Here is a 14,656-nt window from a genome sequence, read left to right as displayed (position 1 = left end):
GTGCGGCGGCGGGCGGGCCTGGGCGCCCGGGGTGGGGGGCTGCGGGCCCCCGGGGGGAGGCCGGGGTCGCGGGGGCGGGGAGGGGGCGCGACGCGGGCCGCCGGCTCCCCCCGCCCGTCCGCCCGGAGGGCCGTCCGCCACCTGGGAATCCCCCCTCGTGCCGGCTGCCCTGCGCTACTGGCGTCCGAAAGTACTGCCTGCGCCCCCCCCCCCTCCCCGGCTCTCATCACGCTGCGGGCTCTTTAAGAGGGGAAGCGCGAAGCGGGGTCGGCGGGGCCGCTGGGGCGGTGCGGCCTCCGAGGGCAGCCCCCACTGCCTTCCTGCCTTGGACTTGGGAAGGGTCCGCGCGGGGAGCCCGGCCGACTTGAGTTTCCAGCCCTGATCAGAGTCCCCGCGCTCCCCTCCTCGCCCTCGTCCGTGCTCATCTTTCGCCCCTTCCCCGGTGGTGCGGGATGCCCGCGCTCCTGGGTTTCCTCCTAGCCCGCCTTCCTCACGGAGTGAGTGGGTGGCTGGCCGCGCAGTGCTGGTGCCTCATCCCAAGTCCTCTGGGCAGCACGGGTTCCGCTAGTAATCTGATGCCCTTCCAGGATGGCCCAGCCGGGGCACCACGCTCTGGAGCCCTGGAGGGTAGCGAGGGCCGCCGCAGCCCGGGAGGGTCCACTTTCACTTCTTTTCCTTTGTTTCTGGGTTTGACTTGCTTGAGAAAGGAACGTTGGGGATATTTCGCAATGGCTTCTGCCCCCCGTTCTGTAGCAGACCCAGCTTCTCTTAAAGCTGGCAGGGGAGTTTCAAGGAGCCGATGGCGCCTGCCCCCTGTGCTAGCCAGCTCTAGCTGCGTGGGCAGTGGAGGCGGGCATCGGGGAAGGGCGGGGTGGGATGTGGGAAGAGGAAGGTTCCCAGACCCCGGTTGGGAAACTCTTTTCAGTCGGCTCCTTGTGGCTGCCTGCGGTGGCACTCAGGTGTGTGGGGTGGTGCTGGGACTAGGAAAGGGATCAGAAACTCTTCCACTGGTCAAAGGCAAGCTTGAGTCCACCTCTCTGGAAGCCTGTTGTCTGCAAAATAGGATCGCCAGGAAAAGGTTACCAGGTTACCAGGTAACCACAGTTTGCCAGGAGATGCGCTGGTCCAAATCCAGGGTTTCCCAACTGTTTCCTCCTCTGGTGGCCTTTATGTCGCATGCACAGGACAGCAGGACCGAGCTAACTGTTGTTTTAAGACAAGAAAGAAATTGCCTGTTTACAAAATTAAGTTTGATGTCTTATAAACTTCCTGCATATAACTACTCTTTTATTTTCAAGTTTTGGCACGTTTTACAATTGAAGTTGAAGTTCAGAATAAAAAGTCAGTTATGACTTTTTTCTAGGTAGAATGGCAGGTTTTATCCTGGGAAGAGGGCTGGGAAGTTTTTTTTCAGCTTGCTAATGGGACATATTCCATGTAGAGGGAATCTGTGTATCATTCCAAGTCGCAAAAGTCCCCGAAATTCACTTGTTAGTAATTGCTGAAGGAAAGTCTCAGACGGTGATGATGAACCCACGGCTGGGCTCCCAAGCAGCGCTTCTCAAGACTTTGCCACGCTTGCTCTGTCGTCCCATTTTCCTCTGGTGAGGTGTTTCAGAGACAGCCTGATCGTGTGCCAGAAACTGAGAGTTCATGTTGGTCTGCCTGAAAACCCTGAGTGCCATGAGCTGAAGGTCGTGGTGAAGGGTCAGGTCTGAGCAGGTCTCAGCAGTCTGTCCCCTGCTGCCCCAGCTCTTCTGCTCGGAGTCTGGGGATCTGCATTTTCCACCGGCCTCGAGATTGCTGGCCACGCGTTGTGAGAGCAGCTGCAGGAGAGGCCACTGGCCAGGAAGGGTGAGGGGTCCACCAGGCCAGGCTCCCCTTTGTCTTGGGGAGGGGGCCCCGATTGGGCGGACACAGCACCCCTCCCTGGCTCCACCTGCCACATGGAACCACTCAGTCTGCTGTCTTCAATTTTTTCTGTTGGTCACCCCTTGTTCTGGAGGCTGCTGTGCCTTGACCACGGGGTTGACACTGCTGGCCTGCTTGTCCATGGCTCAGGAGGGTTTGAGCAAAACACCACTGACCCTGAGGAGTTGGTGGGGTGTGACTCAGCAAGACCTTCTGGCTATCTGGAGTGGACGGAGGTGTGTAATACGGAGGTTTGTTCTGGAAACATGCTTGTTATCCAAAGCACCTGCATCGCAAAGCGAATTTCCCCATAAGAAATACCGGAAACTCAGATGATTCGTTGTACAACCCAAATATATGCATATAAAAATGGTTACGGTGCTGTAATACAACATAATAAAATGCAGATTACAAAGCTAAATTAACCTGCCCTTTGAAAACCCTCCTGGCTGGTGTGAGGGGCACAAGAGAGGAGGGTTGCTGTGTAGGACGACTTTTATCACTGACGGAATCACTGCTCTCTGTTGGCTCCATGGAATCTTCCGTGCAACTTCAACAAAGAACGTGTCCGATGACCTAGAATGAAGCAAAGCATTCCTGAGCTCCCTCTTGGATGGAAAAGCAAAGGATGGTCCAGAGGTGCTTTGAAGTGACAAAAATACACAAGTGCCAGTTGTGGGCACCTTCCAACGTCCTGAAAAATCACTGATTTCTTCCAAACGCCGCGGCCTGAGACCGAGCGTCTGAGCATGGGAGATGATCACCCACAATCCCACAGCGAGTGAGCAAGAGAGAGAGAACTATTGGCTAGTTGTGATCATGTGACATCTTGCGGCACGTACTGCTCATATCGTAGGACGCCGCTCGTGTACCAAGTTAAAATTCATTCGAAATGTTTACTGGTCTTGCAGAACAAATTACTCGCGGTCCAAGGTTTTACCGTACTCTCTTGTTGGGAACTTAATGGTGAGTCAGGCTCTGCAGTTGGGACAGCCTGGGAAGTCTGGGGTCTCGTGTCCTGTGTTCAAAGGGTCAGGCGCCCCAGGCCATAGTCATGGGCTGCCCGAGAAGCTGGGCTTGGACCAGTCCAGCCGGGGGATCTGTGTGCTCACCTCCACTGCCTTCAGAACCATATTGTGTGCTGTGTCCCAGACACAAACGTAGGAGGGTGAGTCTCACCGGCCACCTTCTGGGCTCAGCCTGACGCATCGCCCTGACACAGGCTCTGGTGGCAGCCCGGTGGCTCTTGTGGTTGCGTGTGCTGCCCTCGAAGTCCTTCTCAAGTCGCAAGTCTGCCAGCATTTTCTTGTACGGAGTATAACAAAACCTAACAGTTGCTCAGGATTTGGCCCATTTGAAGCCGGTAATTCGATGACTCTGAGCACATGCTGGTCCTGGCACTTAGGGATACGCGGGAGGCAGTGTCTAAAATGGTTGGGATTCACAGTAACGTAGCCTGCCCCCGTCAACTCGCTTACGTGTGTTTCTTTATCAAGCCATCGCGTAATACGGTGAAATGAACAGTTATTACTTGTGCTGCTCAGTGAATCTGACGAATGCCATTCTCCTGTCTGGATAGGGTGCATTTCCATCGTCCTGGAGAGTTCTGGATGATCCCGTCTCCTCCACTGGCAGCCCCTCTGCTATTTGCACCTTAGGTTAGCTTTCCCTTTTCCAGAAGTTCATATGAATGGAGTCGTATGGTACCTGTTTCTTTGGTCTTGCTTTCTGATTGGGCGTAGCGTTTGAGGCCCATCCTTGCTGTTGCATAGACGAGTGTGGATTTTGTTGCTGGGGAGCGTTCTGTTGTCAGACACACCACAGTTTACCCATTCGACTTGCTTGTTTTGAATCTGAAAATAATGTTTACGTCTGGGGTGGTGACACAGGGTAATGGCAGAGGCACCGAGGAGGAGCTGGGATAATGGGCAAGGTGAAGGGGGGCTTCCAGCGATTGTGAAAGAACCATACAGAAAAACCTGGTGGAGGGTGAACTGACTCAGCCTTCCCAGAGAGTGGCTTGATAACGTCCATCATGAGCCTTACAACTGCCCCTACCTTTTTAAGCCCTCGTAGAAACTCCAGAATCAAGTGCTACAAATACCAACATCCAGGGTTAGAGCCTAGCATCACTGTGAGCAGTGTGAATGTCAGGGAACAAGGCTCTGTTCTTCACAGCGACGCACGGCCGTCGGAGGTGATGGTGAACCTTTACACGACATGGAAAATGTGACCAGCAGGAAAGGAGAACTCGCAACGAGCTCTCAGATGCACAGAGAAGAATGTGCTTAGGACAATGCTAAGAACCTGCGTGATAACTGGTTCAGAGGGGCGGAACCGGGGTGGTTTTTGTCTTCTACTTTCTTCTTCTTTTTTTTTTTTTTTAACGTTTGTTTATTTTTGAGAGAGCATGAGCAGGGGAGGGGCAGAGAGGGACACAGCATCCAAAGCAGGCTCCAGGCTCCGAGCTGTCAGCACACGGCCAGATGCGGGTCTTGACCCACAGACGGTGAGATCATGACCTGAGCCAAAGTCGGACACTTAACTGACTGAGCTGCCCAGGCCCCCTGTCTTGTACTTTCTGATACTCTTCTCAACTATCGACAGTGAGCTGCGGAGACAAATGGAGGCACCCGTGTGAGAAGAGCAAAAGCTGTTTACTGGACGCAGTTGCAGCCAGGGAGTGGGTCACTGCCTGGCTTGCAGCTACTCGGGTAGCTGCACTTGGCTACAGACGGCCGAGTGGCAGCACTGCCTCCTGGAACAGGGCTCCGGGGCCCCGGTGGGCCTGCAGGCTGGGGGAGCAAGGAGCCCTGGTGGTTTTATGGGGAGCACGTTTGGCGTTTCTAGGAAGTGGGGACAAGTATTAGGGAAGCCCTCAGTTATTGAAGTCCTTTCCTTGGGGCGACTGTGACAGAAGTCATTGGCTTCCTGGCCTGTCACTGGAGACAGAAGTCTGACTTCCTGGGCTGTGTTAGCCTTAAAAATAAGTCAGTTATTTTACCAGCATAAATGGGTGTATTTGGGTGTAACAGAATAGCAGTTCCAGGTGTGAAAAATAGTAGAAGGAAACGCCATTTCAAATGGCATCCGGAGGTGGGCAGGGGAGCTCTCACTCATTGCCACTGCAGACCCAACAGGAAGAGATGCACCTTGCACACCGGTACTACCTATTAGTGTCCCAGCAGGAGAAAAGGTTTCCTCCTTCCCCGGCAACCGCCCAGCCAATGAGAGATGGTTGCAGCCCAGCCAATGAGAGGCCGTCCCAGCTCAGCCAATGAGAGATGGTCACAGCTCAGCCAATGAGAGGCCTCTATACTTCGAATTCCCAGTTTATTCCAATAGACTTTGTTTACAATAGCCCCATTCCCTAGCCTCCCCCCCATTAAAAAAAATACCAATTGAAATTTTGTTATTCCCAAATATGCCCATTTTTGCTGGTGAAATAACTGGCAGGGTTTTTGTTTTGTTTTGTTTTGTTTGTTTGTTTTGTTTTGAGAAAGCATGTGCAAGCAAGAGAAGGGCAGAGAGAGAGGGACTATTAGGCTACATGCCCAGCACAGAGCCTGACTTGGGGGCTCAATCTCACGAGCGGAGCCAAGATCAAGAGGCAGAACTTTGGGACGCCTGGGTGGCTTAGTCGGTTGGGCATCTGACGTCGGGTCTGGTCATGATCTCAGGTTCGTGGGTTTGAACCTCGCATCAGGGTCTGTGCTGACAACTCAGAGCCTGCAGCCTGCTTCGGGTTCTGTGTCTCCCGCTCTCTTTGCCTCTCCCCCGCTCACACAGGCTCTCTCAAAAATAAGTAAACATTAAAAAAGAGAGAGAGACGCTTAACTAGTTGAGCCACCCAGGTGTCCTGGAAGTTTTATTGTTAAAGTTAACAGGACAAGCAAGCTTTTTCAAAGCCATAGGCAAATCCAACAAAGGAGAGTAAGGAGGTAGTTTGGAGGAAAGGAGGAGGAGGAGGAGAAAAGCCGGAGTTCAGGGTGGTGACTTTCTCATTGCCTGAGTGGCACGGGTGGGTGCTCAGGTCCTTGTGGGGAAGGCAGTGGGCTCATTTCCCTGCGGGGCCTATAACTGGTGATTCTTCCTGGGATCGGACAGTGAGTGGTCCTGGCTCCCCCTTCCAGCCTCTCCGTTTTAGTGAGTTTGTCTTTGTTTTCTTAGCTGGTTGCTACAGGGAAGGGTTGGGGTCCTGGATGGATCTAGCGACCGTCCTCAACGTACGGTCTTTCAGAGCAGGTATGAATAAGGGCTCTCTCTGGGCGGTTCCTGCTGTGATGTGTGTCTAGCTCGGTCTGCGGCCGCTGTTGACTGTCCTGGCGAGGCTGGCCCCGAGTCCAGCCTGGGTGTGAGAGGCCCCTGCTGGACCGACAGCTCACAAACTCGCGTCTCGGGCTTGCAGAGGACCCCTGAGGAGAGGGAGGTGGGCCCCCAGGGAGCCGGGTGCTCGATGTGGCGCCTTGAGCTCTGCGAGCCGTGGGTCTCTGCTCCCAGCTGCCCCCGTGGTGGTGCTCACCCTTGCCGTGCAGGGCCAGCAGGAGGGGCAGGCCAGAGTCCTTCTGGTGGTAACTCGGGCCACTTGAGTGAGTTTTGTTGGGCCCTGAATCAAGTCGGTTGTCATCCAGGTTTGGGATTTTAGAGTTGGTTGAAAAGAGAACTAAAAGTTAAACGTGGGGGGCGGGGGGCACCTGGCTGGCTCGCTTGGTTAAGCATCCGACTCTTGATTTCGGCTCAGGTCACCATCTCGCGGTTTGTGAGTTCGAGCCCCACTTCGCGCTCTGTGCTGACAGCACAGAGCCTGCTTGCGATTCTCTGTCTCCCCCCCCCCTCTGCCCCCTCCCCTGCTCCCACTCCTCTCTTTCGAGGAAAAAAAAAAGCCGAAGAGATACAGTGGTTTGCCACAGAGGAACCCTGGACACTTAGTTCTCCCCCCCCTCCCGCCCCCTCACAGGTTATCTTGTAGTTTGACCTAATCTTACATTCATTCTCAGTGTACTCATCCATTCTAAGTAAGTGACTTTTACAAAAGTGATGAGAGAAAAAACTTGTGTAAAAGTTGTATATGCCGCCACAACAAAAACCTTGACTCCTGTACCACCAGCAGTGAGTGAAACCACTTTCGTGTGTTTTGGTGGTAAGCGCTTTAATTCACTTGTTTACAAACCGCTGATTCAAGTAAGTGTGAGCCAGGTGCTGTGGTGGAAACGGTAGAGAGTTTCAGAGACTGTGGGTAAGTCTGACCTGTTTGCTGTTCTGGGAAAAGTGGTCGGGGGTGGGGGGGTAAGCTAGGGTTACTTAGTGTTTTAGGCTTTTTATTTGGGAGTAATTGTAGACACACAGGCCCTCGGGGAGAAATGATCTGGAGGGGCACCTTCTCGCTGTTTAAGGAGGGTGCCGGGCGTGGCCGTGCTGCAGGTACCTAAGGACGCTCACGGAGGGGGGAAGGGGTGGCCGCGGCAGCCCCCGCCCGAACCCCCACCTTTGACGACTGCAGACCGAGTCGGGGCGCGGGGTGTCTGGGGGGGACTCTGGAACGCGCTAATCGGGGCCCGCCTCGCTCTCCGCAGGGCAGGATGTTCGCACGAGGGTTGAAGAGGAAGAGCACCGAGGACGCGGAGGACGGCGACGGGGGCGTGGCGGGCGTTCCGGCCGCCCCCTCCTACACCCTGCAGCGGCAGTCGCTCTTGGACATGTCCCTCGTCAAGCTCCAGCTGTGCCACATGCTGGTCGAGCCCAACCTCTGCCGCTCGGTCCTCATAGCCAACACGGTCCGGCAGATCCAGGAAGAGATGACCCAGGACGGGACCTGGCGGGTGGTGGCGCCCCAGGCCGCAGGGCGGGCGCCCCTGGACCGCCTCGTCTCCACGGAGATCCTGTGCCGCTCGGGGCGGGAGCAGGAGGGCGTGGGAGACGGCCCCCTGCCAGACCCGGCCCCGGGACAGGCCCCGAGGCGCCCGCAGAGCAGCCCCTGGGGACTGGACGGCTCCCGGGAGGGCAGAGGGGGCTTTCAGAAGTCGCTGGATCACATATTTGAAACGCTGGAGAATAAAACCCCCGGGTCCGTGGAAGAGCTGTTTTCGGACGTGGACAGCTCCTACTACGACCTGGACGCGGTGCTGACCGGCATGGTGGGCGGCGCCCCCTCCGGCCCGGGGCTCCCCGCCTTCGCCCCCGCGGCCGCCGCGCCCCCCAGTTCCACCTGCAGGTCGGATCTGGGCGAGCTGGAGCACGCGGTGGAGATCCTGGTGGAGACCTGAGAGGGCAGCCGGCCCCGGGGGGACTCGTGGCGGAGGGGCCCCTGCGGCCTCCGGAGCGCGTGGCCTGGGCGTCTGCGGGCTCGGCCCCTGGTGTGTCTGCGACGGGGAGAACGTTCCGGAACAGCATCCCGTTGCCCTGTGCCCTCTGTCCTCCTCCAGCGGGCTGGGCGGTTTCCTTCCGGCTAGCCATCCGAGCCGGCCTGACGCCCGCCGGCGCCCCGGGTGCCGGCCCCTCTGTCCTCCGTCCCGCCACAGCTCTGTGCAGGGCCCGTCCCCGGCTCGGTGTCCAGCCTTGTGTAATTTTAGATAGGTGACGTTTTTTAAATTAAGTTTTATATGTTTGGGGCAATATTTTGTCTTAAGATCTATTTTTTAAACTTTTTATACTTTTTTTAGATTTTGTCAGCTATTCAAAGTATATTTTTCCTATAAACGTTTTCTGCTGCTACGTTAGGAACCTATAACCTGAACAGTTGCAGTTGGTGTATTTCACCGTTTAAGGTTTAAATAAGGACTTTGTTTCGGGTGGAACTTCGGGCAGCTCCGTGTAGCGCACGTGTGTCATGAATTTCCACTTCACGTCGGTGCGAACCTTCTCCGCGTCCTCGCCGGGCGGAGCAGTGCCTCTTAGTCTCCAGTGTCCTTACCGGCTCCTCTGCGCCGGCTGTGTCTTCGTTAGAATCACATGCGGATTCTGGGGGGTTTATTTATGCCTATTTATATGTAAGTGTTGGAGAAGGGCCCATCCTGTCCACCGGAGATCTCGGGGCGGGGTCTGAGGTGGTGCCTTCAGAGGATCCGACCCTCGCGGCCCCTCCCGTGCCCCTGCGGTGTTCCCAGCGCGACTGGGCTTTCCCTGTGCCCCGCCGCTGTCGAGAGTCCCCCGACGGTGTGAACATTAAACAAGGGGAACCTCGCTCAAAGGGAGTCAGGAGGCCAGAAGGGGGCTTTCGCGCCGCACCTGCGGACGTCGGGAATTGCCGGTCACAGACCCTACAGAAGACCCCTGAACGGGAAGGAGTCAGTGCCAGCCCCCACGGGAAAAGATGCACGTTTGCTCTCCCACCAGAAGCTGACGGCCCGCGACCACTCAGCCAGAGAGAAGCCCTCGTCACCCTGGACCCCGCTTCTCTCCAGTGGACTTTGGTTCAGAGCAGCCCTCCCGGCTCCCTCCTTTCTCCGTAAGTGACGTTCCTCCCGTTGGTTGCTTGGGCTCACCTGTGGTTCTCCCAGGTCACAGTTCTGTTATTCCTGAATAAACCTAGTTTGCTGGTAAAATAACCGACGTTTATTTTAAGGTCAACACTAGCCACACTGGTGTGCACGGAGTCTGCCGCGTGCCAGGTGACACTAGTGCTGGGACAGAACCGTAAGGTTAATAAGTCAGGTCAAGTCCAGAACTAAGGAAGTCTGGACTCCTGCCATGTATGGCTTCTCAGTCCCGAGGGCAGTTGATGGTGGGGTTGGTGGGGCGGTGCCACTTAAGTGGGCTCTGGTGTACCGTGTCTGCACCCCTGAACCTGCCCTGGCCGCGGGGAGTGGCCAGACCTTCTGTATTGTTTTCACTAGTTTACAAGTAAGACTGCGCTCACCCCGTCCCACCCCTGCCCAGTTGCTGTTTCTCATGCTTTTTCCTCCTTACCCAGCCCTTAGCCAAAAAGGTTTGTTTTCTCTCATGCGTAGGACCATTCTTTAATATCAGTCGTGTATACACCACTTTATTAAAAAACTATCCAACAAACAAAATGGAAGTGTGTTTATTATCTGCTTCGTTATGCCACGGCATAATCCTTGAGTGGATCTTTTTCGGCTGGATTACCTATTTCGCTTGTGTTAATATGTGTTAAATACGAGGTGGAGCATTTTCACCTTGCTGAGCAGACAGGCTTCTGGTTCGGCACCCCTCCTCTCTCCCAGTTCCCCCGGGCAGGAGCAAGGGCAGCGCCCTTGGAGGAGCCAGTGGTGGGATGCGACATCCCACGGGTTGCTGTTTCCTTCCGATTTTGAAAGTACTTTTGCCTCGTGGAAAACAGAGTGTATGTGTTTTATAACCAATAAACCTGAAGCAATGTGGAAATTAGTAAGGGAACTTCGTTTAGAATGGAGTCAGGAGGCCAGCAGGGGGAGTTCTCACGGCCACCATTCCTTGCCCACTGCAGACCCAATGGGAAGAAAGGCGCCTTGCTCATGGATACTGTGTTACTCTCCCAGCAGGAGGAAGGAAGATTTCCTCCTCCCCTGGCAACAGCCCAGCCAATGAGAGACCGTCCCAGCTGAGCCCAGGAGAGATGGTCATAGCCCAGCAAACGAGAGACTGTCCCAGCTCAGCCAATGAGAAACCTCAGTAACTTCCCACTTTATACTTCCCAGTTTACTCCAATGGATTTTTTGCTTGCAACAGTCTGTCCCACCCGCCACTCCTCTATAAAATAGCATCCTCCCCTCCGTGGGGTTTGCTTTTGGCTCTGGGGGAGAGCTTGCTTGTGTTGTACTGAAATTCTGTTCTTCCCAGGTAAATCCATCTTTTGCTGATAAAATAACTGGCAGTTTTATTTTTAAGGTTAACTAGTATTTTGTGTCCTTATAGCATTTTTTTTTAACGTTTATTTTTGAGCGAGAGAGACAGTGAGCAGGGGAGGGGCAAGAGAGAGAGGGAGACAAACAATCCGAAGCAGGCTACGGGCTCTGAGCTGTCAGCACAGAGCCCGACGTGGGGCTTGAACCCACAAACTGAGATCGTGACCTGAGCCGAAGTCAGACGTTCAACCTACTGAGCCACCCAGGCGCCCCTGTATCATTTCTTTATTTTTCGGTCTTGGTAGTAGTTGCAGTGTCTGTCTTCCCGCTTTCGAAAGTGTAGCATTTTCTGAAAATGTGGACCATGGTGCGCTCCAGGGGAGGAGCCAAGCAGGGCCTTCGGGGGCCCCCACCTCACTGACAGCTAACCCTGAACTCCCAGCTCTTCCCGGCGCCCTTTTCCCCTTTGCTCTTCTGATGGTCTCCCAGCTGCCGCTCTCGTTCCAGAGGCTCCCTCCTGGTGCTTGGTGGCCTGGCGGTCCTGGGCAGGGCCAAGTGGGGGGGTGCTGGCTCTCGGTCATCCCAGTCATGCTGGTGGACACCCCGACTCCCCTAGAAGCACCTGAGCTTCTCCGCTGAGGAGCAGAGGCAGGTGGCTGGTTGCTGAGGACGGACCTAACGTAAATGCAGGACTCAGGCCCTGTAAGCGCCAGTGCGGACATGGTCACGTGTTTTATAACCGTTGCAGAAGGAAGGTGTGGGGACCGCAGCACGCTCAGGCTGCTGTGTTCACCCCACCTGTCCATGCAGCTCTGCGCTCTGGGTCAGGGAGGTGGTCATCAGCACCAAGACACCGGATGCTGGACAGCCCATCCTCCCAGGGAGAGCAGGAAAACAAGGAGAGGAGCCTGGGTCCACAGTGGCCCCCAGCAGCTGCCGGGCACCCTGAGTCAGTGGCCTGTGGCCTGACACGCCCTCATGCAGGGGGTGCCTCTTGACCCTGTGTCCCAGGATTCACCTACCCCAAGGTCAGGGGTGGGGCAATATCAGGGGCCTGGCCTAGTTCTGTAGCCGGAGCCTGTGTGCCCAAAGCCCAGGCCTCATGGTGAGGACGGAGACGTGGGTGAGCTCCCTGCCCCATGGCCATGCTGCGGGGGCCGCCCAGTGGGTACGGGGGTCACCCTGGTGAGCGTGCACACATGTTCATGCACGTGTGTGTGTGCACGTGTGTGTGCCTGTTGGGCGAGGCACCCAGGGGGTGATTCCCTGGGGGTGGCTTGGGGTTTGCTTTTCTGTCCTGGACTGTTGTTCGTGTCCCCCAGGTTCATATGTTGAAGCCTAACCCCCGGTGTGATGGCGTCAGGAGGGGCCTCTGGGAGGTGCTTTCCCGCTGCCCCCCGCCCCCTGCCCTGGAGGCGCACGGTGAAGGGGTGAAGTTGGCTGGCCGTGAACCAGGGCAGCCCCGCGGGTCTCCAGCCTCCGGCCCTGTGGAAGGAACTGTTCTAGCGCCCGAGCCGCTGAGACGCAGCTGAGACACGGTGTCACCCCTGGCGCCTGCCCGTCCCGTAGGACACCTCCCGCCCGTCTGGTCCCCGCATCGGGGAAGCCGCCTGCATCCTGCGCTCGGGGCCCAGAGCCCGGGCCTTGGCCCCCTGTCTTTCTTCGTGCGGACAGCACGCGCTGGGGGGCCCGACGACGGGAGGGGCCTGAGGGGGGCCACGGGAGTCTCAGAGGAAGCGGAGGAAGGCCTTCCTGGAGGACAGGACGCACCCTCGAGTCGGGGGGCCGGCGGCCTCTGTGCCTGTTGCCAGTGGCGACCGGTTGCCACCTTCGTTCTCTGCTTTTTCCTCAAAGACTCTTAGAGCAGATGTGAGATGTTGAGACATCTTGCCGGTGAGTACATCCTAGACCTCAGAACTGCAACCCCGTGTGGCGGTCAGGAGACAGACACTAATTCCTTCACACCGGCCCCCGCAACGCGGAGCTCCGTCACCGGGGTGCCGCGTGCACCTGAACTGCGGGGACCGATTGGTGGCGGTTCGCACGGGAAGGGACCGGCGCCGCTCTGCCCGGCTCGGGTCCGGCAGTGGAGCATGGGGTCGGAGAGGGTCTGTCCTGCTGGCTGGCGGTGGGGGGGCTGGGGGGGGGGTTGCCGGTCACCTCCTGTGTGTCCGTGTCGAGCACGGGCCTTGGCTCCAGTCGTCGCCGCTCCCCGTTTGGGTGGCTTCTGCTGTCATGTCCGTTCTTCGAGCCTACAGCTCTCTCTCCGGCACCTTGACGTGACAGCCCGGCCGGTGGCTCTTACGCTGGCCTCGTTCCCTGATGTGCACGCGCACGATGGCCGTCCCCTCCAAGCTGTCCCTCCCGCCGCCCCGTTTGGGTGCCGCACCTCCGTCCTCATTCAGTGTAACCTGAGGAGCCCGCCCGCGTCCTCCCTGCGGGAAAGTTCTTGGCCATTAAATCCTCGAATCTCTCTCCCCTTTGGCTCCGGCTCCGGGTCCGCCCCGCAGACCCCGGACACTCGGTTCTGTCTTCCTCCCCACTCTGGTCTGCGTCCTGCCCGGATGTTTCCCGGTGACCCGTCTTCGCTGGGCCCTCCTGCAGAAGGACTCACCCTCGAGGTCACGGCCTTCACTTCTGGCATCTCCATTCTTCCGTTTGATCGTTTCCACGTCTTCCGCGTGTGGCCCGCTTTTCCGCTGGATCCCCACCTCTTCTTACTTTCTGGTCTTTGGCTTTGCCCGCCTGGGCCCTCTCCACTTCTGCTCCCGTTGACTGGGGATCAGGGTTTTGTTGCGTTTGGATCGTCTTGCGAGGTTTTCCCGAGTGCCGGGCGTTTGGATGAGGGGAGCAGAGACTGGAATGTCCCACAGTTAGCCCGACAGGTTCCCGGCGGGGCGTGTCCTCCTCACTTGCCGTTCGGCTGGGTCTGGGCCCCGTGGCTGCTCGGTGAGTGTCGCCCGGGCCTCGAGGTGGCAACAGGGCAGCACTGCTGAGGCGCTGGCCGTCAGCCTGTTTCCGAGCCGGGCCGCCATGACCTCAGATCACCGGACGCTCCCTCTGCCCCCGTCCCAGGTCCATCCACCCCGCTGCTCTTCCTGGCCCTGGCGGACCACCCTCGCCCAGGGCAAGGGCCCGGCCCCGCCACTCCTCCCAGAGGGGGCTCTCGGTTTCCGGCCCCCACTTCTGAGAGGCTGGCTTCTACTTGGGGGTTTTCTGCAGGCTGTTCCCCCCTTACACCCACTCTTACCATTGCGAGCCCTCCGCGAGGGCCGAGAGCCGCAGACCTACTGGGTGCTGGCCCTCGAGACCCCAGACTCCGCCGGCAGGCTGGGCAGCCACCCCAGGGTCCTGCCCCGCCCCTGGGGGCACCGAATTTAATTAACGTAGGCTCCTGTGTGTCCTCACCTCTGTGATTATTTTGAACCCTGACTGTGTAGGCATGTTCTGGTCAGGGTGACAGTGGCAGCTTCTTGGGATGGGTGTCCCTGAGTCAGGGGACCGGTCCGCACTGACCCTCCCGGTTCACTAGGCCCCCAGCTTGAGCAGACTGGCCAGACATCAGGACAGGGAACCAGAGCCAAACTTGCTGTCCACTTGCACGCGGACCGAGGGACAGGGACAGCCCTCCCTCTGGCTCGGGGAGCCGGACGCTGGGCTGGCTGGGGCTCAGGGGCGGTCACTTTTCTGAGGTCTGTGAGGCGCTGGCTTACCGGCAGTGGGGTGGGGGGCAGCCATGGGGGGTTCAGTGCCCGCGTCTGAGAGGGACTCTGGGTGGCAGGAGGCAGGACACAGAATGGCCTATTTTAGCTTCAGGTCTGACTTTAACCAGAGGCTGGAGATGACGGCAGGGCCCCAGGAGGCCCCAAGGTGGTTCTGCCCTTTGGTGAAAGCAGTGTGAGAACACTTGTGCCTTTTTCTGGCTGAAAATAAAAAATCAGGGCAGATTCCCGGACATATGGCAC

The 14,656-nt window shown here is 57.4% G+C and overlaps 1 protein-coding gene across 10 annotated transcripts in view; it reads left to right on the top strand.

Moving 5' to 3' along the window:
• CDCA4 (cell division cycle associated 4) overlaps positions 1-9,920 on the top strand; it is a 29,846-nt gene extending 19,926 nt beyond the window's left edge. For 7 of the 10 annotated variants that reach the window (XM_030320135.1, XM_030320134.1, XM_030320133.1 and 4 more), the window contains one exon: positions 7,485-9,920. In XM_030320135.1, coding sequence (XP_030175995.1) covers positions 7,491-8,174 — 684 coding nt within the window. In that variant the 5' untranslated portion in view covers positions 7,485-7,490 and the 3' untranslated portion in view covers positions 8,175-9,920. Of the gene's footprint in view, positions 1-113; positions 1,087-2,583; positions 3,570-6,721; positions 7,333-7,484 lie in introns of those variants that run through there. The other 3 variants (XM_030320139.1, XM_030320136.1, XM_030320137.1) reach the window with 3 other exon arrangements.
• The last annotated feature ends 4,736 nt before the right edge of the window (positions 9,921-14,656 follow it).

The sequence above is a fragment of the Lynx canadensis genome, chromosome B3 (assembly GCF_007474595.2).
Source record: "Lynx canadensis isolate LIC74 chromosome B3, mLynCan4.pri.v2, whole genome shotgun sequence".
In the NCBI taxonomy this organism is placed as follows: domain Eukaryota; kingdom Metazoa; phylum Chordata; class Mammalia; order Carnivora; family Felidae; genus Lynx; species Lynx canadensis.
The sequence above is the reverse complement of the archived record's forward strand: the minus strand, read 5'-3'. Positions and strand labels throughout refer to the sequence as shown.